This window comes from Ischnura elegans, chromosome 8, assembly GCF_921293095.1.
Source record: "Ischnura elegans chromosome 8, ioIscEleg1.1, whole genome shotgun sequence".
NCBI lineage: Eukaryota > Metazoa > Arthropoda > Insecta > Odonata > Coenagrionidae > Ischnura > Ischnura elegans.
Window position 1 is genome coordinate 56984163 of NC_060253.1, and position 27764 is coordinate 57011926.

At 38.2% G+C, this 27764-nt stretch overlaps 2 protein-coding genes across 2 annotated transcripts in view; one reads left to right on the top strand and one right to left on the bottom strand.

The window, feature by feature from the left end:
* LOC124163414 (tight junction protein ZO-1) overlaps positions 1 to 27764 on the top strand; it is a 267749-nt gene that overhangs the window by 41656 nt on the left and 198329 nt on the right. The gene's annotated exons all lie outside the window — the stretch shown is intronic.
* LOC124163415 lies at positions 15670 to 27758 on the bottom strand. The gene is made up of 5 exons (XM_046540317.1): positions 27623 to 27758; positions 27356 to 27501; positions 27017 to 27185; positions 20907 to 21053; positions 15670 to 19190 (listed from the first exon to the last, which is right to left on the bottom strand). The coding sequence occupies exons 3-5, from the start codon at positions 27024 to 27026 to the stop codon at positions 18553 to 18555; spliced, it is 795 nt and encodes a 264-aa protein (XP_046396273.1). The 5' UTR covers positions 27027 to 27185; positions 27356 to 27501; positions 27623 to 27758; the 3' UTR covers positions 15670 to 18552.

The following is a 27764-nucleotide window of genomic DNA, read 5'->3' on the forward strand; positions in this document are numbered from 1 at the left end:
ATTTCTAAAAAAATAAGTCACTTTTTCAGCTTTTTCTTAAATGTTTTTACAATACCAGGAAAGGGCTCAAATAACTTTGTAGGCAATCTGTTCCAATCTACAATTGTTTTATTGAGGTAGGAATTTTTTAAAACATAGTTCCTCTGCGCCCGGCATTTAATTTTGAACCGATGGTCCTTCCTATCAATGAAATTAGGTTTTCCCACTTTATTGCTTACAATTAGTTAGCTCCATGCTTTATCCCCTTTGTATATTTTATGCATACCACAGAGTCGGTTTCTTTTTCTCCTACTTTCCAAAGATTCTATTCCAAGGTTTTATAATGTCTGGTTAAAATTTTGCGGAGTATGAAAACTGGACTTAACTAATACTTATGTTTGACATCTTGACTTTAACCAAACTACTTTTACCTACTGTAACTAACTAACATTCTCAGCATAGATTTTGGCCGTACCATGTTCCGTTTAACGCATAACCATGAGACATTTTGAAACCAGCCCTTAGTGACCAAAATGTAGTGTCCTCAGTTGTAATATTCATGGTCTTGAGAATTAATGCAGGTCGTTGTAGAGCAGGTGACGCAAAATGGAGAAATAAGAATTTCACGCATTTGCTTAGTTTTTTTAGCACGAGCGCATAAATCGGGGCTTTGGAAAGCTCATCTTTTCAAACGGTGCGAGGTACATTCGACAACTAAGGTCAATGACCATGGAGGCATTGAGCAAATCTTTTGAGAGGTTTCAATTATGTGAGAGGCACGATAGGCTGAAGCCCATTGCCATGAACAAGATTTAGGAGGTACACTGCCTCGTGTGTTCGCTTTTTTCTCGTTGCGAATGGGCTGGTTCTTGTGTATTTTATTGGTGATTAAGTGTCGGAGTATAGGTCTAGAAAAATTTTAAAAGAAAATTTTGGCAAACTTTTCATATTTATACACCTTAATCAGGGCATCCCCCAGGGGATTTATAAACAGTTTATCGCATTTATTTAAGTAAATTAATGGATACGAGTACATAATTTTGGAACATATAAGGCATGAAAAGTTATAACATTTTTTTACAATGATAAATTTAATAAATAACGAGAATTCAGCTGAAAAGCGATAAAAAAGAAGTGATTATAATTTTATATATTCATAATTTAAGAAACGAAATATGGAGTTATCAACGAATCAAGAACGCCACGGAAGACTATGAGACGGCCTTAACCCTTTTTCAGATGAGTTGATGACGTCACGTACTCTCATGTAAAAATTATTGCGCTATTAGTTTCTCTGTATTCTTTTTCGTCATTTAGTTATTCGAATCCGAGGCTAAAATTTTCGTTTTGAACCGACAGCAATGCCCTTTGTGTTCCGTATGGGGAATGGGAAACGCTGAAGCCGCCGCACATGATTCGTCACGAGCCATAAGGATGGCTGCAAAATAATGCTGAGCAGATGTCAACTTACTCTCGATATCAACAGTCCTCGGTCACCAACAGTACGTTCTGTTTATTGTCTTTCCCCTCCTTTCCCACTTGGCTCGCTTATGTAGTAAAGGCTTGCTTCCCTTGAGACATCTTTTTCTTTACAAGGTTTTACGTCGATTTTTCATGAGAAGTGGAAATACGGGGTTATTATTATACAACCGTCCTTCCTTCACCCTACGAAGATCACGTATTACTTTACCAAGGCCTAACATTACGCTGTATAAACGTTGTTTCTTGTTTATAGGCCCAAAAGTGTACAACTTATTACCTGATTCATGTCTGAAAGCAAAAAATAATAACGTAGTTAAGAATAATATACAATCTTGGTTGTTTAGAATGCAAAGTATAGAGGATTTTTTTCTATGATATTATACCATGTAATACATGTACGTACTTACTTCAATTCAAATGCTGCGTCTAAAATGTTTATATGTGAGCATGACCCTATGTAAATGATGGTAGCAAAATAACAGGTCGTCCTTAATGGCTACCTAAAGTTACCCCATTTTATGTAATTAATTCTATTCTGTACTTTTTATTTTTTGGAGTAATAAACAATTTATTATTATTATTCCTTTATTAATCTTCCTCCAATTTTAATTTAATCCCATCTCCTCTCTCAAACCCACATACCCGTGAAACTTCGACCAATTGGTATTTGAATTTTAGGCTGGGTCGAAAAATGATTTTTTTAAGGAATCAAATTCGCCGAAGGCGGAAAAATTGTGATTATTTCAGGGCCTCCAATCCGAACTTATTACAAAATACTTAACTTCGTAACTAGGGAGCTAAAGTTTAAAAATCATGCGATTTTCGGAAACATGCGCCTACGATGATAAAGCTGTTATAATTACGAACATTTAAGTAGCAATCAACGACGGCTATATTATTTTCATAATTATACCATTGAATCCTAGCATTTATGCAATGAAATTATGGTTGCATCATGCGTACAAATTGTCAGCAAATTTCAAGTTTAGGCAGCACTATTATCACCCAAACTTTCTTATTATAATTACGGCCATTTATTTAGTAGTCAACGATGGCCATAACTTTCATCATTATACCAATGAATCCTAACGTTTGTTTAATGAAATATAAGGTTGCATGATGCGTGCAAATCGTCTTCAAATTTCAAGTTTAGTCAACCCTAATGCAACACAAAATTTCTTGTCACTTGTGGCCTCTGACCTCACTAATAGCCATTACCATTTCCTTGAGGAAGTGACCAGCAGTCGGTCACGAAACGTAGAGGCAAAATCCGATATACCACGCGGCATACACCCGTATGTCACATTTTTTACCATCATGAGCTGCGAAATCTTTTATCTAGAAAGCCTTTTGGATTCCAAAATTTGCGTTATCAACTGTCCCCAGTCACCAACCTCGCATTCTACTTCTTGTCTCACACCTCCTGTTCCACTTTACTCGCTTTTCCATTCAGCAACCTGTCCCTTAGTTCTTCTCCTCCCTCTCAAATCCTCCCGCACAATATCCTTCCACCCTTTCGGGCATTTGCCCATCTCAGCAGCTGACAACTCCTCCCCCAACACCACCCCGCTCTTTTAACACCCCTTCCATTCTGCTGCTAACTCCCTCTCCACACCACCCATACCACACTGTTTCGGAAAGCGCGCAGGGCGTTCTAGGGGCTTCACCATCCTCTCTTCCCCTGCCCCTCACAGTTTTCTCACTCCAAAATAATAAAAAAATAAAAAAATAACTCTGCCTGGCTTCCTCCCTATCTCCGTTTTGCGTCGACTTTCAGTTAGTCCGAGTTAGTGGGCGCGGCGCGTTATATCCCTAGTGTCTGCGGTGCAGGGTGCGAAGGTGCATGAGAAATGGACTTGACGTTTCTCAATGGGTGGATGACAGTGTCTTGGCTGAACTGAACCTCGAATTCCCTGTGTTTACACCTCCCTTTAGATGACGAAAGTGGAGTGAGCTCGCCGAATTTGATTTGGCCGGAACGCGAGTGTTTTATAGATCGTTGGTGCCTTTTAGCAAGTGTGTGTTCAGTTGCAGTGTGGAGTAAAGCGGACAAGGGACTATCAAAAATCATCGTGCAAAGGGACGTGAGTCCCCGATGAAACTTTTGGTCCAGTCCCCAGTCCTATCAGGAGTTTAATATCACCACATTTCATTCCCCTTTATGTCAGGCGTAAGGATTGTTTGTCAAGGATTTGCAAGTCTGTGGAGGCCGAAATGGGTGATACCTGCCAAAACTTCATTACTTCGGGGCTTTTCAGACGGCATCCCTTCCGGAGCATTGATTGGTTTATCATCATTTCATCTCTTTCGGTCCGATAGAAAACACTAGTATGTAAATTGGTGCAGTCGTTTAAAGACGATTTGATACCTGAGCGAAATCCCTATTTCGTAAACCGCTGTCCCCAATGGCTCGCAGGTAGAATTGGAATAACTGGGGTATTCCGAGGGATTTCTTGGTGTTGATGTACCTTGAATTCTTGTGTGAGTGATTGGTGAAATTGTGAGTTATTATCATCTTTAGATTTTTCAAACCTACTTCGGTCTTCTTACTTGGATTGGTCTCGGTATGTTGCCCTTGGTAGCATTAACTGTGAAGTTGGTATACTAGAGGCTTCAATACAAGAACTAACACCGTCATTGTTACCGAGGATTTGCGGTATTGAACTCAAATCTGAACGTACTTACGTAATAACCGTTTTTTTCTTGTGTGGAAGTGAATATTGATCATTTGAAGACAATAGTTTTCTCGGAATATTACTTCGTTCGGAATAACCTCCTTGGGTCTTTTTGTTTCATCTCCTAGTTATTTGTTGTGTAACAAAGTGAATTCATCGGAGGCCATGGCGAACTCTCACCTGTCAGTGCATTCAAAATTATCAAATATATGTGTGCTCGGTTAATGAGACGAATCTTAGAATTTAGTTCCTTTTTTCCTTGGCGTGTTGGACGGTGTAAAAGGATTTTAAACATTCGAGTGTCTCGTCGTTGAGTGAGGAAGAAAGGCTGGTGTTGATTTTTTGAGAAAAAGAAGCTGGGAAGGACCAAAATCGGAAAAAAGGCTGACACTTCCCACGAGAATCTTTCTCCCTTGCCATAGGTTAGGTCTCTTCAGAAACGATTACCTCTGTGGTCGCTCCGTGGTACCTTCGCCGTCATGTGACAACTCGTGCAAGACACTTCCTGTTCCACCCTTTGAGCGATGTAAACGCTTTTAGACCTTTACTTGTTTCCTCGCATGCAGGCGCATATATATATGGATGTGGGCGTGTGAGTGTACGGACGTGATCTCCATGCAATTCTTCCGTATCGTCGCCTCGTTTCTACTCGCCCGAGTGACTGCCGTGTGAGAAAACCCTTCAGAACTGTTAGTCGATCTGGTAAAAAAAGGGTTCTCCTCTAACCCGAATATTTCGAACGCTTATGTACGGTGCGGGTGAAAGACCTTTTTTTCTCTGAAGGCACGTCAATGTGTTCATTGATACGTTCTTTTCCCGTCCCCGGAGCGAGGATTACTTGAGTCCTGCGGCAGTTTTTCGGTACTTCTCCAGGTTATTGTGGGAAGATCGTTCCTCTCATGTTTTTGAAAGAGAGGTGTGACTGAGGAAATTGAGGGGGGGGGGGGGTTCGTCTCGTCTTTTAAAAGAGGGCCTGAGGTGTGAGGGGTGCCTAAGGAAATTGGGTGTCAGAATATTCCCAAATATTTGCGAGTTTTTTTTTCTGATTTGTTCACGCTTGAACACTCTCTCGGGTCATCGAGATGAGGAAGTGGCTCAAGTGGGCGGGGGGTGGGTCGAAGGGTAGGAGGACAAGGAGGAAGCGGTTCAGGGGCGGCAGGGTTGGCAGCAACAAGAGCGGAGGGGAGAGTCAACAGGGGGAGGAGTCCAAGGAGAGGAGGCGGAGGAGAAGGGTAAGTGATCTCCGTTGATTCCTCCTCCGTTTTCAATCTATTAATTAACACGTTGCCTACAGATCACCTGAATGTTCGTTTTTTCAGAGCCGTGCGTTAAGATAATTCACTTTTTTACGATTGACTCTTTAATTTCAACTATTAAGGTATCAACTACAATTAAAAATCAACTATGAGCTAAAGGGATGCAGATTTTTCACTGTTCAAATGTGCGCCCTTGCGTACTTTCTAGTTCCAGCTCTTTCCGCTAGGGAAATGCTACTGCGCAACTTGTTCGCGCAGGGCCGGTAGCTTCTCTGAGCGCTTGTTCGCTATAAGCTCTCTCTCTTGCTCGTGCACGCCTCATCTACATGCACACGTGCTGTGCACATACGACTGTCCACATGTTACTTTTTGCTTCGTCCGGCAAACTCTTTCTGTTTAACCTTTCAAGTGAGAATTAATCAATTTTCCAGTGTACTACTTCCTTTAATTTCGCTGAAACAGGCAATTTTGCATAAGTTGTACACTTTTAGAGTGTCCGAGTGTATTTTTTGTTGAAATTTATTCATTTTTTCGAAGTTGTCACTTTCTTGCATTCGTAAAATACCAAAAATGATTACTAACACCAAGCCTGAATAAGTACCAAAAATATTTAAAAATCCGAAACAATAGCATTTTAAAGAGAAGATTGCATATGAAATTATTCAGGTTTATATACCTGACGGAGCAAAGGGGAATGCGGGATTTGAGCACTGCCGTACACAACGGGTTAAGAAAGGTGTACATAGCATGAATCGGAAACTATCTTAGGCATCATTCCATCTCGAGTGGTCGTATTTTATTTATTCTTATACCACCGACTACAGCACTTAATGCCATTTAACGTCGGGGAGTTCAACGTATTTTACATTCACACGTGTACGAACAACCAAGCCCTGTACGAGGGCAACGTACCCAAGTGGGACTCGAACAGGCGACCTCTTGCTTGGAAGGTGAGAACTTCACCCCGCCCGCCACAGAGGCCGACTCGTGTCTTTGTTGTGGAATTTTATTCAATAAATCTTCATTTATCAAATGGAAATTTTTAGGTTAAGTAGAATAGACCTTTTTCTACATTTTCCGGTGTGCACAATAAAAATATACCTCGGGAGAAATTGCGAGTCTACTGAAAATTTCAACTTTGATGTGTAGGCAAATGTTTATCATAGTCTGCTTAGTAAATCTTGCAAATTTCATGATGAAAAAGTACGTTTTTACGTGCAGTATGCTACTAAAAAGACCAGATGAGCGAGATTGATGCGCCCCATTAACTTTCTCGTCCCTAGAGAAAAAAAACTAGTTATAAACGAGTGAACACCTAAGTTGTTAAGGTAATAATACAACCGCTCATGTTATTTCTTTTTTTGACGCGATTGGGGAGTGTTTACCTCTAAAAAGCACTCACGCGGTTTTGCTAATGAATAGAGATCTTCCTATTTATCTGTAAGCATACCTACATTTTTCAAAGGTAAAGGTTTTCATTTTACAAACTAAAGGCAAAGAATTGAAAAGGTATTGATGAAAGCAGTTTTATCTTAAAAAAATAACGATTGCCACAATAATCCGCTTTGATACATCCGCAATAATCGAATACAATACATTCGCCAGTATTCGTGCAGATTTATATACAAATGTATGCGTGCACTATAACTGATTATTATATTTCGGAATACAGATTTTTCAAACACTTGATACGACCCTCAAGAAATCCCAGTACCTAATTTGTATCTCATAATATTTTTCTTAAGCTGTGATAAGTGCCCCAATTCTTCCTCGCCTTCATAGTTTTTCTCTCGACGATTGAGGAATCCCTGTAGTTGTATCTGAAATATCTAGTTCGTGGCTTGACTATGATTCTTCTGAAGAAGGTTCTTTCAAAGAACAAAGTGAATGTCATTTTATGGAGGAGTTCAGTTAATGCCCATTTTCTGTTCTGCCATCTGTGATTGAAACAATTTGGAATTTCTATTTTATGTTCTATGGGAATAGCCTTTATAAATCCGCAAGTTTACAACACTGCTTGCTTACGCGGAAAAGAAATGTAGGCATTATTTATAATTTAGAGGTCAATTTATTGTGCCGTATTCAAAAAGTCTACATCGCGACAGGAACCGAGATAAAAGAAGAAGGCCGAACTAATTTTTGGAAAATAACATACCCATTCTACGATGAAAGGTATGTATGTAAGGTAATTAAAAATTGAGTTAGATTAACCATCTTCAATCTAACAACGCATCAATCCATAAGCTAATTCGATTAAATACTTTCAGAGTTTGATTTTTGGATTTAGAGACTCCACCTAAGAAAGGAGTATTTTTAATACCTTTAGGTATGGATGGAGGGAGTGCTCAGCGGGGAGGGGATGTTGAAAAAGGTGTTAGAGGGTAGAATGTTAGGGAAACGAGGGAGGGGAAGGAAAAGAGTAGGATTTTTGGATAGGTTGAAGGGGAGTAGGCCTTATAGTGAATTGAAGAAGGCGGTAATGGAAGGAAAGGAAGGCTCCCAGATCACTTCTTTAGTACTCCATGCAAACCTACCTTAATCGGTAGAATACTCTAATAATAATAATTATTGGCAGTTTGGTTTAATTATTTTTGTTAATCGTGAACGCGCGGTGGAAACTTAACCTGCGCTTCATGTTATCTCAATTTTCTCCATCAAGTAAATGTTGGTTGAGGTGAAGTGGGACGAAGTCGCTCAATCGATCCTTTGCGAAATTTTATGAAGCGGGTTGCTTGTTCCCATTCTTTTCTACAATTTGTGAAGCTTCTTTCCCATCCCTTCTTCAACGCCGAACGTAAGATTACTCTGTGACGCTAGAAATAGTTGCCCTTGTACTAGTTTCAGTCAGTTACTCCAATTATTTTGTAGCACCTCCTTCGTGTTATGTAAACAGAGAATTTACTTGATTCTATGGCTTTTGGAACAATTGACTGTGAACGGATGAGGGAACACTTTTCGAAAAAAGATTTTTTTAATGTTCATGTATTATTTCAAATTATTAGAATATTTGACTCTTGAAAGTGAGCTTACAATCTTTTATTATATTTTAGTGCCTAAAAAATAAATTACATAATAAAAAGAGCGGATATATAGATTGGGTAAGGTAAATGACAGCTTAATTAAGCTACGATCATATTCTTGATTTGAATTGATCAATACTCAGAGCCTTAGTTTGTGGCATTCGGTGATTGAAAAAAATAATAATTAAAGAGCAAATTGTTGGGAACTATTCCTGGATGAAATGTATTAATTTTTTATATTTTTTCTCGGCTATCGCAATGTATCATATCGCAGATTCGATGAAGAGCCGATAAATGGTAAGATAAATTTGTACTTCTTAAAGACATCTTTATCGTTCATCCAAGCATTTCGTCGCAGCATTGAATTCCTTGTTTGCATAAGGAACAGTATAATTTTCTTAAGTAGTCGTGAACATTATTTGAATGCCTTCCTTTACGAAAAATTCACCTAACATTTTACGAAGGAGAATAACTGGCTAAGATGGTGATGCTGATAATGAAGCGTCCCTTCCAAGGACTATGGGTTCGATGCCTACCTCAGGACCAGTCTGCTTCAAATGAATGAATTCATGCGAAGTAAAAGTTACGAAAAAAGGCTCTTTGAGATCGAACTGCGAATTCATAGCAGGTTATCTACAATTGTGTGATGCCGATGTTTTTAGAAAGAGTCCATTTTCATGCTTAAATTGGGAAATTATAATGCTACGAGGAAATGGATTTGCGGGGTTTGCGCGGGTTATGTTATAGATTGATTTTAGGGAAAGAAAGTAATAAATTCCTAAATATATTCTTGGAAAAACTTAAATATTATAAGTACTTATTACCATGGCATTTTTAGAGTGGAAAAGTCCTCTTTGTGACTGTCTATTCACTCCCCTATAGGTCTCTCGCTTACCCATTCGGATTCCTTTTTTAATTCATAAATCCGATACATGAATTGGAAAATAGATTTTCGAGGAAAGGAAATCTCAGTGGGCGCTTCTCTCCCACTCTATCGGTCTCATCTTTTTGGTGGCTAATTGCTCGTTATGCATGCTTCCACCTTGAAATATTCAGAATACATGGAGCCCTTTCTGATCAATGCCCATTTCCCTAGTATAAAGTTTTCTCCTCAATACGCGCGTAAGTTACCCGAAAATCAGAAGATTTAATGTTTTTTCTTTACGAAAACCAAGCACTATATTCATAAGAGTCCTTAAGTTTCCATCCGTGTGATGGGGTCCATGGCTGCCGTCGTTTCGGCTGAGGATTTATCCATCGTCATTAGGGATTCTCATCAAACGCGGTATTGAAGCTGAAATCCTTCATTTGGTCCTAATTCTTCTCTATCTAGAGAAAACTCTCTGGATTATTCTAATCATAGAATTATTCTCCAATTCTTTAGGTGCATCAAATTTTAACGGTTTCCCTATTGGTATCCCACGTCTCCTTAATGGAATAGGAGAAGTGGTTGTTGAGTGAAAAAATGAAAGCATTAAATTAATTTTTAATTTACAAATTTCAATAAATAAATGGAAATTTATAAGTGGCGAGATGGCTGATTGTGTCCCCTTCTTCTTTGCAACTTATCGTTAGCCTCATCCTTGCAGTTTCGCCTCTCTCCTTAATACACCCTTCTCGCCCCCTCATTGGCTGAGGGTCTCCCTCCCCCCACCACCACCACCTCGGCACCCACCCCTACAATCCGCGTGCCTCCTCGCTCAATCCTATTTGCCGCGTTCCATCCGCCATTCCGCCGGCCCTTGTTGGGATTCAGGTCGTCACTCTTTGCAGTAGAGAGACGAAGAGGGTGGTGAGTTAGCAGAGGTACGGGACGCAGGAGAAACGGCAAAAAAAAAACCTTTCGATTCACGTCGTGTGGTGACGAATGCTTCTTCGCGTTCATTCTTTTTCTGCGCTGAAATTTTCGCGCCAAAATATTTATCCTGACCGGGCGAAGCGATTCTCTCACTCTCGTACATGTTGTGTGTGTGCTGTATTGATTTTGTATGGCGAAATTGTGCTTCTATTCAATCAATTGTTTATAATGAAGTAAAATTAAGGAGACGTCCGTTGATTAGGTGAGGTGATTTTTTTTACGATTTTGGACCCCCACCCCTCCTCACCTCCCTCTAATCTCACGTGTTATTGTTCAAATTACACATTTTCTGGGTCAATACTCAGGGGCGCCGACTTATAAAAAATATTGGGGGGGCCCATATCGGAGGTCTTACCCCGGGAAGAGGTTAAATTCAAAGTGGGTCGAAGCACCGATACTATCATGATTCACACTACTTGATTCAGTTAACCTGCTAAACCTTATAATTATTTGTTTTAACACATTGTTGAATTTATTTTAAAAGGTAACTACCGTCAAACATGGGAAATAAAAATTAACAATATATTTTTGTGATCACAGAAAGCATAATATAAATTAATTATTTCTTGATTTATTGAGGGGGCTCCGCCCCCCCAAACGAATCTTTGAGGGGGCTCGGGCCCCCTCAGGCCCCATGGAGTCGGCTCCACTGTCAATACTTGTGTCTATGCTTCATTGAGTTGGATTAAGTAAAAAGCCATTTTTTGATTTAATTTTATTTAAGATTGGTCAAGTCTAGCATTTAATATTGTCGTAACATTTTAACATTTAATATTATATAAAATCGTAATTTTACTCTGTTTCTTGCGGAAAAAATTACGTGATACTTGCTAGGACTTCCGCTCTCCTCCATGTGAGATGGGATGGGAATCCCTGTTGACCCTCTACCCCCCGTAAACGCCTCACGTAATTAATGAATGCCCCTAAAGGAATTAATTTTATGGAAATCATAGTAGTAGTAGTAGGTTTCACCTCCACTTTAAATATGCACGTACTCGTCTGTTGCAAAGGCAGGGGTGAGCTCTATCCTTACCTATTCAAAATAATTTTCGGGTTTAATAACTGGAATAAAAACGCCTTCCGATTCACATCGCGTCGTGACGAATGCTCCTTTGAGCTCAATCTTTTTCTCCGCTGTAAGTGTCGCGCCAAAATATTTATCCTGACCGACCGAAACGATTCTCTCTCTTTCATACTGTGCGCTGTAATGATTTTTATGGCGAAACTGTGCTACTGTTTTATCAAATGTTTATAATGAATTAAAATAGAAATGCAATAATTGTATAGAAATCGTAGTAACTCTTAGGTTTCCCCTCTGCCCTAAATGTGCGTGTACTCGTCTGTAGCTAAGCCTGGTGTGAGCTGTATCCTAAACTATTCAAACTATTTTTCGGGTTCAATAACTGAAGTAAGGAATGTGATGTATTGAATGGAATACGATTAGGCCTAATATTTTCCTATTGGATTACATTTTTGCTATATTGATTCAGTTTCATCTTTTAATTAAGTATTCCTTTCAATTCCTAAGGAACACATTTGTTAAGGCATAATGAATATTTTTCTTATTTATTCCTCCCCTAAGACTTCTTTCTGACACAACGATCTCGGACGGCCGGTAAAAAATCGGCAGATATTAATGTGTTAGTCCAATGCGTTAAGTGTGCCAATTTTAGTTGTATTTTAAGGTGTAACTGTTGCTGTGAATCAATAAATTAAGATTCTCAGGCATAGGAGATCCATAAAATTTGATTAGATTAGATTGAGAAGATATATGATTGGAAATTAGGATTTCTCAGGCCTGAGAATCCTAATTTATGGATTATCCTATATCTCATCAATCTATCAAAAGGAAGATTTGTAGGTACCCTAATTTTTCACTTTGGTAATTTGGTTTTTTTGATGCTCAAGTGTAATGGAAGCACCATGACATTCGTGAGGAAAATGAAAATATTTTTTTTAACCATTTATCGTATTGATTTTCTTTTAGTTATGCTTTAATCCTAAGAGCATTCACTTATGATGCACTAACGATGTATTTTGACGTTGTTTTAATTTTTGTCGTGGAAAATTGTTATAATTTGAATAGAGGTTTCTGAAACAAAAATTAAATTTCACGCAATGTATCTCTGTAACATCGATTTACAAAATATTTTGTATTTAATCTTTTGCCCATCGTCGTTTGAACACCAGTGGCGCAGCGAGGGGGAGGGCTTGGGGGAAAAAACCCTCCCCCTAGAGCTTAGAGAATATTTTTTACATAAATATTTTCGTATAAGTTTAATGAAAAGTTTTGTAACTAATACTAGGGAGTCGGATAACTCACAAAGGAAACATGAAACTATTCACGCACCCGTAAAACTCACCATTTTGAGTCATTAATCTAAAAAAAGTTGTTGAGAGGGACCCCGCACCTCCCGCTTACCCTGGCGGGTGTTCCATACCCCCAGTATTAGTTGCACCTAAAACCTCCGCTAGCCTGAATTCCTAGCTGCGCCCCTGTTGAAGACTTCTTCCGATTTTTGTCGGGTTAGTGGATTTATGATACAGTTTTAGTGCTATTTTTATACGGTTTAAGATAGCTTTCACTGCGTTGGATGGTTTTTAAAATTATTTACCAATATCTTTCCGCCGAAAACTCAATTATTCTCATTGACCTGTCGCTGTCAGTCGTTTTTGACAATCTGGCCTTATTGATGCTTCAAAGAGAATTGTAGCTGAACTAGGTAGGTAAGCAGGGAAGTCGCGGAAATCATAAATTTGGCTCACAGAGATCCAGAACTCGCTCTCGTTTCTAAATCCAGTATAAGCGGCTTCGTACATATTTCGTCACGCGAGACTAATTACTGGACTTGGTTCCCGTACATGAAACAATGAAGTAGAGCTAATCACGCAAGACATTCCTTCACGTCCCCAATAAGACCTTTAGACTTTTTCAAAATCTGAAAACTGGCATATTCGTGGAGAAAGCATGATTTAATTTTTTTGATGTTTAATACCATTAATTAGTTTCTTTTAGAGTTTAGTTCTATTTCTTCTTTTAGATTTATTAGTTCTTTTAAGAGTTTTATTAGTTTCTTTATTACTTTATTAGGTAAACATAATTGTTTCTAGTTTTTACCACAGCATAAATTGGTTTTCTCAAAAATTTCGCACTAGAGGTTATTCAGTGTTCCTCAGAGCCATTCACGGAACATTATTCTTTCAACAATTTTCATTTCTTGTAAATATTTTATGATTATAGTGACATTTATAAATTTTTATGGCCATTGGTTTTAGGGGTTACAAATAAAGTGAGTCATTGAATCAAACTTGAGTAATTTTATTGTCGAATAGAGTATGTGCACATTTTTGGGAAGTGATCTTAAAAAAGAATTTACACCTCAATTAGGCTAAATTCCGAGTCTGAGAATAGAGAGGTACTTTTTAAGCGAGATATTAATTATTAAAATTTGCAAAATTAATGATGCGCTGAAACACCAGTCGGCCATATTCTCAAGGCTGTGACGTCATTTTGTTCGACGTGTTCTCAGGCATTCCTTGTTCTTTAGGGTGAGCCCCTCTACAGCGTATACTGAGTTTGGAAAGAAGCCATGGAATGCCTTATGAACTAGATTTAAAGTGTGTACATGCCATCATCTACATCTTTTAATTCATTTGTTTCTCGGTTACGCTGACGACAAGACTCTCAACTTTTCTACCTCGAACTACCTAATCGTATTTCTTACTCCTCGGTTCTCGCATTTGCGTTCGTTTGCAGATTTATAGTGACATTAAAATTAAGAGACACTTATACAGTGATGATCCTTGAAAATAGTACGACTTAATTCGTGAAAACTAAGTCACTAATTAGTAACTAACTTAGTAACTGTACCCGTACTACTAACTAAAAAACGGAAAATTAATTTTCGATAAAAAGTGATAGTTTGGGTATTCAAAATGTTTGTAATTTAATTCCAAACACAGTGATGCTAATATTTTCCAAATCGGATGTGAAATAAGCTCATTATTACGTATCACAAGTCGGGACTACTTTTTGGAAATGCACCGCGCGCAGGGATTCCTCGCAGGGATAGTCATAACAAGACACTTGTACCTTGAAAACCAATAAACTTATGCTGTGAAGAAATATAAAATGAACCAATTATTAAATTGTGCTAACAAATGCTTCGAGAAGCATATTGAAACCGAATGAATGAAAAGTAATCGTCTGATCTAACTATCAAACATTTGATTTCCAGCCCGAGAGATTTCCGTCATTCATCCGGACCAAGTTTTCAATAACCAATTTTTAGATATACCTCACAAATGCTATTCATAAACCTCAACCAAGCAAATGTACATCTGACTGACATATCTATGTTAGCGAACTGAAAATAACTTGTAGAAACATTGAGATAATCAGAACTCTGCTTTTGAATACATTAATTCTACGAAAGAACAAATACATCGACTAAAAGTGCGTTTTTTTAAAGAAATTAAGATCAGATTACTGCTTAAACTGGACCAAAATGTAACTTCAGTTATTTGTGCTTACGTTTAAAACCTTAAATAGCCCAGAAGAAGAAGAACCCAGCTCAGTAACGGCAATGTAATAATTAACTATGGATATTCATCCAGTCACCACGGGCCTTAACTGAATATGAAAAATTATTTTTCGCGGGTCAGTAGGTTAAGTAATAATAGAATAGAAAATAGTTAAATAGATAAATTAAATTATGATCGGTATTTGAAATGACAATAATACAAATATCGATAGTTATCTACCTACCGGCACTTTTAGTTCCGTAAACCTTCGAATCGTGCTAACAAACTTTTGGCCAATTACCTACTGTAAACAATCTTACTTAATTCACTTAGGTTAGACCTAATTTCCGATGAGGTTTCCCGTCCATTTCTCTTTATTATGAATGAGACAAGACAACAAAAAAGCTCCAGTTCAACATTAAAACTTCGTGCCGAGGCATGTAGGTATAGTCCAACATAATCAGCACGGTCAATCATTGAAGCATCCACCTTCGGGATATTATTTGAAGAAACCCTCACGAAACCTGATTCCATGATAAGCACTTAAACGTATTTCCCTTTACACATATCAGATCCACCAACTTTTTCCAATGCACACGTAGTTTATTGAATCATAAACACGATCATAACACGATAAACACCTTGCACGCTGATGAGATAGACCAGAATGACGTCACATACTGAGGAGCCAATAGATGAGCGTTTTCGTCTGCCTAATATCGTTGCGAAAACAATGCATATTAAATAGTAAATATTAAACAAACTAAGCAACAATTAATGCTGTTAATCGAAAGTAATGATATTTACGATACGCTTTATCGAATAAATTGCATTTCATTCGTATTCCTCCCGAGTGCACATACTCTATTACGACCTATTGCCAATCAAAATATCGCTAATATAAATCATTGGAGTAATTTAATGTATAGAGGCGTGGAAATGCAAATGAGGGACCTCTATACAAACGGCGACGAAATTGGCTTAAAAGCTTTTAAAAAATCTTGCTTTAAACATGCCTCCGGTACTGCCAGTAAAAATCAGCAGGGATCTAGTTTATACGTTAAAATTAATTTTTTACCCCTATATCAATCGTAGCTTCGAATTAGGCTGTTTTAATGCTAAGTTTCAAAAAAGTTGATAAACATGAGAATGTTTTGTGTCACTCTGTACTCCAGTACCTGATGGTAGATACTAACAGGAAGCATCCAATTAGAGCAAATAGACATTTTAACCATCATTTTATTTACTTCATAAATGAATTAGGTTTTATATCATTTTTTACTCATTTATATTTAAGAATTAAATCAGTCCAGCTTTCGAGGCATACGTAGGAATTTTCTTCTTTATTTTTTTGTTATCTATGTTTGTTTCCTTTTCAAACCACTTTTGGAAGAATTTTTTTTCTGCAGCACTGCGAGAAGTACGTATGGGCAAATAATTCTAATCGTATGAATGAGAGCAATGTGGCGTCTACTATCCTAATTCTTTTTTTTTCCACTTTCTCATTCCATTTGGCTATTGAGAATCAATGTATTCATGCGAATTTTCATTGTGAATCCTCAAATTAAGATAGCGTAGGGGACAATAGATAAACGATTCATCAAAAATAGCAAGCTCTCATCACTAAAATTTCCTCTCTTTGTCAGCTGCAAATCGTGCATTTGTAAACCTAGTCACATCCGATTATCCTTGTTTTGGGTTTATCCATACCTAAGCATTGACGGGACTCTCATTCATTCCTAAATGGCAACATATTTACCAAGCCATTTGTTTTCAAATATATCACCCGCTAGAGCAGAGTGAAAAATTGTCAATTACTTCTGCAAAATTAATACCAACATTCATAGAAATGACTCAATGTTAAATTACAAATTGACCAACTTTTCTCTTCAACGAGGATGAAATGGTTGCGCATTTTTCTCCTGCATGATATCACGATGCTTTTATTAACAGAAACCAGAAAAATAAAAGTATTATACATTTTATTTTACGAGAATTAAGTTTCTGGAGTTGCTGGAGCTTGAGTTTTTCCCCAAACCCCCTGTAATTCTCCAGTTAACAAACTATTAGGCCTCTTGAGAAAGTTAACATCGCGAATCTTCGAAATAGAATTGGGCTGGCATCATACCTTAGCTAATAACTAGAATAATAATTTCCCTTTCAAAGTGTTTTATCAAATTACACGTTGCCGTAAGTTTTAGAGTATTAACGGAATGCTACCAAATGGCTAAGATTTCTAATGCAGTTGACTGTAGTAGCTCAAGATCGTTACTGGAAACCTTGGTGACATGTATCGAGTTTGAGATTGAATTAGAATTAACGAGTGATTTTTTTTAGATTTCATGAGCAGGAATTTGGTTTTTACACAAGTACAAGCATCACTATTAGTGCCAATTGACCGCCTCAAATTACTGAAATCATCTCTTCAAACACCGTGATTTGCGGTTTAAAAATACTGAAATTGACTCATATTTTTAATATATACTCTACATCTTGAAACGCCTGAGAAAAGACTGAAGTTCAGTTTGCTCGAGTTACTTAAACTCGAATGTAGTCTTCCCTGCTATTTATCTCCTGGAGATTTTGAACATCGTTGCTAGCCAAAAAATAATTTCATGCGTAGCTATATCCAGCCGCACATATTCCCCATCTTAATTCAATTCAATTATACGCAGTATTTTATCTAGCCACCATCTTTACTGACTCCTAATAAGTTTTGAGTAAACGGCCTAATCAAGTTCTCCTGCCTCTCGTCCGCACTCATGTTTTGAGTTGCTTGCTCAGCCCCTAGCTATGACCAATAGGGTCATTAAATATCCAAAAATTTACTCTTTTTTTAGACATACATTGTACATTTACAGATTGTATATGCATTTTTTATTATAATGTAATTAGTCTAGTTGAACGTTTGGAGAGTACACCAAACGTTGAGCACACACAGATTTTCATCTCCGCTGATTAATCTCTCTCTATAGAAAGAAGCTTTATCAGGATTGTTTCCCAATTGTAGTACTGAATATTGGCAATTAAGTCTTGATTTCGCGATAAATACACGAGACACTTTCTTGCACATAGCTCTCCGCATTCACAACCGCAACAGCTAGGGATTTGTCACTTGGAACGTTAAACATCATTTAATTTCTATCATTTCACTTAGCCTTCAGCTGCCAATATTGCTGGCTCTCTTTGCGAAAAAGTGTTCAGAACACAGTATTTGGCGGTACATTCATAAGTTGAGGGACACTAAGGCTGCCCTTGAAAGAGGCAGTTTTAAAGTGCTCGTTATTTATCCGTTGCTCACGACACTAGTCATCACTGTGGAGGTCGTCGCTGAGCTTTGTTAAGTGCGGTATTATCCACTTAATTATTTTATTTACACCTTAAAACTTATGAATTTTCATCCTCCAAAAATCGTTTTACCCTTCGGCATATCTTTTCGTTCGGTTATTCTTCTCGCTGAAGATATGCAATGAGGGATATTTCCGCGAAGTTTCTCGTGACGATGTTATTGGTCCAACGCTGCGTGTTCCCTTTCATGTAACCAACGTCAATCTCCGCATAGTCACTTGATTTGATGACTTAAGTGGTGATTGAAGACAGTACTGAACGCTCATCATCGTCCGTGAAGCATTCTTAGCGCAATTCTTCTCGGAGGTCACTGGGGACAGGAACGGTAAGGTTCATGGGGACACAGGTTCCAACAGGAGTTCTGTGAAATAAAGCACATCAAATAACTATGTTGTAGTTATTGTGGAGCATTAGTTCGAGCCTAATTTTTCCTCAATGTCTGTCACTACCTTAAAGAGAACCTTCTTCACCTCCACTTGGTATTTCAGAGGGAACTCTTTGGTTGTCTGGCACATGGATTGAAAGAACTTGTCCAAGGCCGTTCCTGTCTCTGCCCTCCCTCTCAGAAGGCTCTCGATAAGCTTCCGTTTCTCCCTGACTCTCAAATCCTTCGTCTTCAACTTCGTGATACCCTGTAAATCCAGACCTTCCCGCTTCTTCGGCCTTCTTTCCTCGCTGTAGTCCTCTTTTGCTGGGGAAGACCCTTCAAGATCCGGCGAGGGCTCTTCCATTTCCGCAACTGCCTGTGCCTCGTCCCCAAATACGGCGGAGGAGGAATCCTCAACTAATTCGAAGGAGTCTGCGTAATCCTGGCTTAATGGTTGTTTTCCCTGCTTGTCCGGCATCAGGTTCTCCAGGTAGTTCTCAGGAACTCTGTTGGACATGTAAGGGATGAGGAACTCCATTTCGGTCTGGTACAGCCAGTTTCTCGTCTGCTTCGTTACCTTCAGTCCCCGATGGCCTCTGGGAAGTCTAGGGAAGCTCTGGCGACGAAGAGCATCTCGGTAGTTGTCCCTCAACTTCTTCCATACCATCTTGGAGGCGTTACCTTAATTAAAGGCGAATTGGAAAATAGTGGATTATTGAGAGCTTGAAGGACAAATAAATTTTGAGCAAACTCATTTAGGCATATTATATTCCGCAATGATTAACTTCAATACATCTCATTACTTCGCTCAGTGATTCAACCCGAAAATTAGTTTGGATAGGTAAGGATAAAGCTCACCCCAGGCTTAGCAAGAGACGAGTTCATGCACATTTTGGGTATAGGGGAAACCTACAAGGCTACTACGATTCTTATATAATTAATACATTTATTGTTATATTTTCTTCATTGCAACTTGATTCTAAGTACCATGCAATAGTCTCAGTCAGGAAAGGCGATAGCTTGAATTTTTTTTGTGGGGGGTCTGAAGGGAGAAATTTGTTTCAGGGGGTCACCAACATTTCGGGCCACTCCCGCTCGCTACGGTCTAAGTGCCAGGACTGTAAATTATAATTTACTGATTAAAATAATTATTAATGTGCAAAGCCTAAGAAGAAATAATATATTGCAAAAATATTAGAGACGAGATGTTTATTCCTTACATACATAGAAATAATTACCGTACATTGTATTTAGAGCTTAAAAGGCAAAGTATTCTGGCACTACTGCGTTAGGTATGTGACTAGCAACGCCATGACTTATAGAACTACCTAGGTACTATCAGAGAGGAGACTCGGTACTATGCAACGGTCTCATATCTGCACATTATGAATTTGCAAGCGTAAATGAGCATTAAAATAAGGAAAATTATTAAAGGTGATTTATCCTTATTCCGTACGCCCTAAAAAAATTTTGTTGGCATTTTTAAGAGCTTAAAAAAGCCAACTCCTGGCACTACTCCCTTGATCAGTTATCTTCAGAATCTATTACACTTACTAGGTACACATTGGGAAATTGTATCCTGTGTTCTAGGTATTAATTTACAAATGAGAAATTAAATGAGGAATATGAAAGTACAAATTAAAAAGTAACCTGTTATATCAATGTCCTTCGCTGAGAAATATTTTTCTAACGTTGAATGACCGTAGGCAAAATAATAACTCTTAATAATTTGCGCGGAGATGTATGCATATATTAAATATGTATTTGTTTAAGAATAAAAGTAATGTAGGGAGGTTTTTTTCTATTGGTCCGTATATGCAGCAAATATGTCGTACGATAATTATGTCATTGCTTCCGGCAGTAAATATTTTTGCACGAATAGCTGCTAATTTTCGCTAAACTTTTCAATATAAACGCGAATAACCGTTAGCGTAGAATTTCGCGAAATCATCGATGAATTGCGTGATTTTAGATAACTTGTTGTCATTATGTGTTCGCGTGTTTATCTTCCTTCCGTATTTTTCCTAACATTTACAGCAGTAATTCTCATTTTTTCGTTTTTTTTCATGTTTCCATTAATGTGTGCTTCATCTCCCGCATTTACCATGTAGATTACTCTACTCTACTGTCAAATTGCGATAGATCTTTACTCTAATGTCTTCGAGCGTTCGCCTCTCAACCTAGCCGAGATTCGAAACCGGATTTTCCGACTGCCGGTCAGGCGTGCTAAACAATTACACCACCAAGCCATCTTCTCAGAGCGAACTACATCGGGAGATACTGGGTTCGAATCCCGGTTAACAGTAAGTCAAATATTTATTCATGGCGGACTTGATCCTTGGTGTGTATAAATGGACTTAATTAGTTTAATCATTTCGTATGAATTTTAATACTCACCGTCGTAATATCCAAAGGTCTCTGCGATGCTGTCCCAAATTTCGTTCTTCTTCGCGACATTCCTGTAATCCTCCAGATCCGTGTTCCATAGGCAAGCATTCTTCCTCACCACCTCTATGAACCGCACCGTTCTCGCGTCTCTGGTTGCTGCAATACGATACGGAAATGAGGTAAGCGTACTTCCATTTTTGAAAAGGAAAAACAAGATTCTGAAAGTATATAAATATTTTTCGTCGCTCACCCTAGTAAATCTGTCTAAATTAAATCAGTGATTTGCTCATCAAAGAATTTATTATTTCTAAAATGGTCCATATTTTGATGCTCCTATTGGGTTACATTGCAAAATTCATTCGAAGATCAGAGTAGATAAAAATTTTCAGAGAAGTTAAAAGGAAGAGTAGTTGGAGTAGTTTAGCCATACTCGAGTATTTTAGAGGAGTGAGATTAAAATGTGGTATTAAAATGGACAGTGTGTAATGGGAAATTATCGAAAACATGTAATCGGGCTCAATTACAGCGTAAAAATTTGTAATCAATTACAATTAAAAATTACTATTTGAAAAATTAATCAGTAGCATTACAATTACGATTACAATTAGAATTGAAATTAATTTTAATTTTGTTCCGGTAGATAAAGCAATCGCTCTAAATACATTCTCTAACAGGGGGTGCCAATATGCGGAATAGCATTTAAATTATTACTAAATATCATTTTTCATGGTGAAACAAAACACAGTACTATTCCACAAACTTTTATTTTAACAGTCTACTAGTTTCGACACGTCTACACCGTCATTATCAAGACTAATTTATCCAACAATAGTGTGAGGGAAGGAGGAGGGGGGAACTAAATGAGGAGGAGCATTGTTGGTTGGATTGGAGGGTCATAACACAAAGTATAAATGCTGGGGGGGGGGGAGGCAGATAGAAAGTCAGGTGGTAGTTAATGGGAAGGGGAGGAGGAAGGATTGTTAAGGAAGAAGTCAGATTTTAAAACAGTAGATAAAAAATTAGAACATTTGAATACAGTCATATCATTAAAAATTTCGTTGTTACGTGCGAGAGAGTTAATATCATTGCATGAATTAAAATAAATAAATAAATTGCATTGATTAAAATGTTTGCATTAGGCACTTAAGGCATAAAAAATAAGTTCTAACGAACTTTCACATGTGGGTGATGTGATGTCAATGAAAATGGATATCCCTTTCGATCGGCACGCGTGGAATTAAAATTTTCACATTTACTGAAATGTAACGACTGCTCGCACGAGCTCTGAAATAGGTTACAATTAAAAATTGTTTTCTTTCCATCGTTTACAAATGAAAATCACCGAAGGAGTAGTAATCGGTAGCAGTAATCCAATTACTTTTACTTCGTCACTTCGCATCACTGGAAATCGGATTTCCTTAAAATCGTAAATAAAGATAGTGAAAGAGTTCATTTTATCAGGCGAGATACCTGTCAACGTCATATTATCAATATTTTCTCTCTATCGCATTGCTCAATTCGAAAAAAATATCTTCATTGTTAAGAAACATGAATCGTAGAGCAGTGTTCTTAGTGACATTTCAAACGATGAGAGCAAGAGGAAAAGGACAGTCGCGAAACTATTGGGGGGATGAGGGAATAGAACCAACCCCCCCGCCCCCCAAAGCCTCAGAGGAATTAAAAAAAAATATTTAAAGTTATCGTCTAGATTTGGTATGTAATAATTTCATCTGCTTAAAGTTAAATTTTAAGTGCCGAAATGATGTAAAATGCATATCCTGGCGTATCATTTTTCAAATATTTTTCCACATTTCCCGTTGCCTGAGAGGGAGGGTTGGCGCCACCAGGCCTCTCCATCCCCCCTCCCCCCCAAAGCATATTCCGAGTTACGACACTGCAAAAGGAAATATAACAGAAATAGAGTTCTTCAGTTTACTGGTAGGAAACATTTATACTCGGTAAGAGAAAATTAATCATTAGGTTCACTGATAAATAATATTTGGGATACTCAGAATAAGGAAGCGGGGGAAATTTAGCGCGAAAGTGGCATATTTATTTAAAGATCTTACTCGATTAATTTAAATTTCACATTCACTGAAAAGAAATTAAAATATTTTAATTAATATAAATTGTATCACGAATGATTTAGTGCCACGAGTGGTTAACTTCCATATTAAAAGAAACACCGCAGACAGGCCAGCGATTAGCCAAAACGGAGTCATACGCAGGTGAACTGGAGGTGCCCAAATTCCATCAAAGGAATATTTTTTGCCTTTATCTCAAGTCGTTTAACCAGGATACGCAGGCTCATCTAAATTAAGTATCACTTCGTGGAAGCATGTCATTTTCATCACGATATACTATACTTGTCTGCATCATTAAGTATTCAACTGAATACAGAATTTAAAATAAATTGTGGAAAAGTTAATGATATTATCATGAATATTAAATCAATCAAGACATTGTGCATCGGATCGAACTAGTACCAGGAACCTTCTAGTTTTCTCTATTTGCCAAGAAATAGGGGTACACGATACGATATCTTATCGATCGACTGTGCATTGCCGAGTGATGGAAGGACGAGGAAGTTAAGAATAAAAAATGGCGGTAATAATATATTTAGGGGAGAACCCGGGATTTGGAGGTCCAAGGAAGAATTTTCGTTGTACTATGTGTTTTGCTTGATAAAACGCCCCTCGTTGTGCAAGGTGACAGAAATCAAGGTTGGAAATTTTCGAAATTTAAAGAAGAATGATGAAGATCGAATCGGCAAGTCTTTAGCGTAACGTAGAAGTTCTAAGAAGAATACGAGAGAAGTCTCTCGAAAACCTAGGTAAGAAGACGGAACAACTTAATGAAACGTGGTGGCGTGATGGAAACAATAGTTGAAGGACAAGTGATGGCCGAAAAGGAACTGGCAGCCTAACCTGAATGTGTGTATGCTATTTACCCGCCTGTAGCAGAGCCCGGGTTGAGCTCTACCTTCACCTATCCAGACCAACATTCAGGTTGACCCACTGAGATTGTTTGGGCGTGTGTATGAGGAAGAGAGAGAGAGTAGTTACTCCGGAAAAGTAATAAAATCCTAAGATTTAAGCGTGATGGAGTCTAATTTTTCCATATTGAAATAAATTCTTGCGGTTTTCCACGATTATAAAATTTATTATGACCAAGGTTTCAATGTGAGCGTTTCTACGCGTCACTGACTGACCGTTACACCCAGTTTTTGTTCATATATTTCCCCTTTGACTCAATACAAATCAATGAAGGAACTTTCTGGAGGATTGCTCCAAAAATAAGTTAGTGAAAGCATACACTGGCTTTGGTACAACCCTGTGACCCCTGTAGAACCGGAGATTTTAAACTTCAAAGTCGTCGTCACTGACTGACAAAAATGAAACTCCGTTTTTTGACATCGTCACGTTTCTTATGATTGCTCTGAAATTATTCATGATAAAGAAAATCCACGAAATACGTAAATTAGTTCTAGGTGTTGTCCAAACGTATGCAAACTCGTGACTTTGTGTAAGTAATGGTTTCCTCTCTTTGGTCATAAAAATGGAGAGTCACTGACTGACGGGAATTGTCACTGACTGACACATGTGATTTGACGCTTGTTAACTTTGCTTTTTCATGGAATGAGCATTGCAAAATATATAATTTGAACCCTGAAATACATATAAAAGAAACATAAGAGTGGTATAGCCAGGAGGTATGCCCAGGGGGTACGTCCAGGGGGGTCCGGACCCCCCCCCCCCCGAAATATAAAAAACACAATTATTTTCCTTGAGACAAAGTGTTAACATTAGTTTAAAAACCCCTACCTTGTACCCTGTTTTTAAAAAATTTTCCCCCTGTATCGGACCCCCCCCCCGAACGAAATTCTTGGCTACCTCATTGAAACGTAAGCACATAGTATGTATTATATCCAGTACTTTTGCTTCCAATTCTTTAGTCTCGCTTAAAATAGTGAGTACGCCTAGCACTGTGATCTATTATCTAAGGAGACATCTTAATTATATTTATAGCGACTAACTCCACATGGTGAACAAAGAGTGTATGTTGCATGGGTTAAATGCCGTGCCACTGTTATTCCAGCATTTCATTGGAGGGAGAAATGCCGTGTACAGGGATCTCTGCAAATTTTATATTCTTGCTGTTTTAATTGCACACTTGCACTGCATTTATCACAGGAGAACCCGACTTAAAAGCTTCCCAGGTCATGTTTCTGCCTTTGCCCTCAACTACATCAACACCACCCTTGCCATGATCTGTTACGATTTCATTGCCGCTCTCTATTCTTCCTTTTTAATTCCTCGCATTCCCCGCTATGCTTTTTCCTCTCACGATGCTCGCGGTGTCTTTCAGCTCCCGTCTTTGCCATCTGAATCAATCCTGACAGATGGTACAATTAAGGATTTCAGATCTTAACAATCATTCCACTCCTATGTCCCGCTTTCACAACAAACGTACCGAAGCGACGCGACGACAATGAAGGTGACGGTGACAAGCGGCATGCCGAAGGCAACAATTGGCAAAAAAAATTAAATACTCCGCTGTGTAAACAAATAATTTACTGAGAACAATAAAACTTATATGGCATTATTACTCGAGGAACATATTATGCCACAAATTTAGTGTACCAGTCGGGGCCAATGAAGCGCACACACCAAAATTTGAAACCTGAGCACTACCAAAGCTTAAAATGTCAGTCAGTGACGGCGCTCAAGAGCAAAAACGGTGAATACTAGAGAATTTTTTAATTCTGATCTTTCATCCTTGTGATGGACTTGATTAGGATACGAAACGATTTATTTCCCGCATTCTTCGTTTTCGGTCAGCGGAAAAAAATGGATGTCAATCGTCACTGACTGACACCAAAACGACGCACTGTTGCATTACATTCCTCTGCAGGAACATGTGACTTTCAAGTATTGATGAAATGGATTGGTAAGTAATAGCATAGAGTAAGTATAAACTTACTCTATGGTGATAGTCATGATTGGGGAGGATGGTTAACTGAAAATTTTCATGGAAAAATTGTATCTTCGTTGCGAAATCTTCAGTAAAAGAATGGCTCTGTAAACGGAATCATTTGCTCATATGAAACAAGAGCTCAATTCCGCGGCGCTTTCGTAAAAAATATTTGGAGTATGGGGATAAACAAGTACGGATTATTAAAATTTGAAATATTTACACCATTTCAGGACTTTGAACGGTCCATTTATCTCAAATTGAATTTTTGAACCCTGGTATGACAGTTACGTAGAAACGCTCATGTTACTACATCATCCTCAAGGTAATCATCATCATCATGGTAATCCTTGCATCAAGGTTATAAAATTCATCAATAATAAAGTCGTGACCCGTCGCTCGCACTATGCTGAATTTATTGGGATATAAATTACAATAATAAAGTTTTGATCAAGGAAAGTAATCAGTTCTATTGAAGATCTTTCCTTTTTAAAAAAACTTTCTATCTTCATAAGGGGCGAGATTAAAACTGTGTTTGACAATCAGTACACGACAACTCATAGTAAGTTATAAGAAACCGAATTTATGATCCCGACCGATACTTTCTAGGAAAAAAGCTCTTCGTCCTCAGAGAAATATTTAATATAATTTCTTAGAAACTTAGGATATCGATTTTCCACTTGTTGATTTTGTATTAGACCGAGTTCTCCTATTGATTACAACTTTATTTCAGATAATTGACTCGAATACTGAAAAATACACTTTTTCTTGTTCACACTTTTCCTTTCTTTTCCAAAACTTCAAGAATAAATCAAGTTTGGATTACAATAGAGCTATTTTATCACCACAGTGTCTCGATATCACTTACAATTAGTGATCTCGTCAAAGGTAAATGTTAAATTGAATAGTGAATAATTTTGACACGAATTTCACCATCCAAAGGGTTAATTTTTTTTATTAAAATTGGCAGCAATACGAGTAAAGCACAATTTATATAACTCTAAAAAGACGACGATCGGATATTTGCTATCTTGATCTTGATACGAATTTCTCCCATTTACTCCCATTATCGATTAAACGTATCATTGGCAATTGTGCTCGCATCGTTAACAAGATTAAAACATAGTGAAATGATTAATAATTACCTGTTCCCATGCTGCTCTCTCCTCCGAATGGTCACAGCGTGGCTAGTTACTCGTTATCCTCGTGTGTTGGTTGTACTCTCACTGCAATTCAGGCCATTCAGGTGGAATGAACGCTCTTGAGTTCTCGTTCAGTTAGCGGACCACTCCGTGTAGTATGTTCCCAGCATCCCTGATCAGAAATTGTAGATCGTGCGCTTAGTCGGAGATTTAGAATCATTTAGCAACACACCATTGACAATCTATCACAGCTATGTGGATTCCCCACAGTCAGCAACGAGTGTTAAGGCATTTAGCGGCCAAAAAGACCGCCCCGAATAGTGACTTGTTGTGAACACTCACCCTGAGCTACGACCAGAGAGGAGTACGCTACGAAGTAGTGATCGCACGTAGGGAGAAATATCACAGCTGCTGTGGTAGCGCTCACTCCCCCTGAATGCACCCTATGTTGCGACCAATTGCAGGAACTAACCGAAAATAGGTTGTGCCTGTAAAATAGAACAGAATCAATCCCATTATTGATCCAATATATTGTTTACGCAGATCCAATATGTTGTTTATTCTATCACTTGATCATGCTCAACACGTAGTGGAGTGATCGATAATTACCTGGTCCTCTCTTGTCCTGAGCTGTTTCTTCTTGAGGTGCACTGGTACCTATTGATGCAAACGGGGTCGAGATTGTCGCCAGGTGAGATGATATCCCGAATGCGGCTGCCGCTGCGACTGTTTGCGTGAGACTCGTTTGCCC

What these genes read in the sequence shown, in the direction of transcription:
- LOC124163415 (XM_046540317.1), bottom strand. An exon ending in GACCTTTGGATATTACGACG is followed by an intron (nt 19,191 to 20,906) that starts GTGAGTATTAAA and finishes CCTTTAATTAAG; the next exon opens with GTAACGCCTCCAAGATGGTA.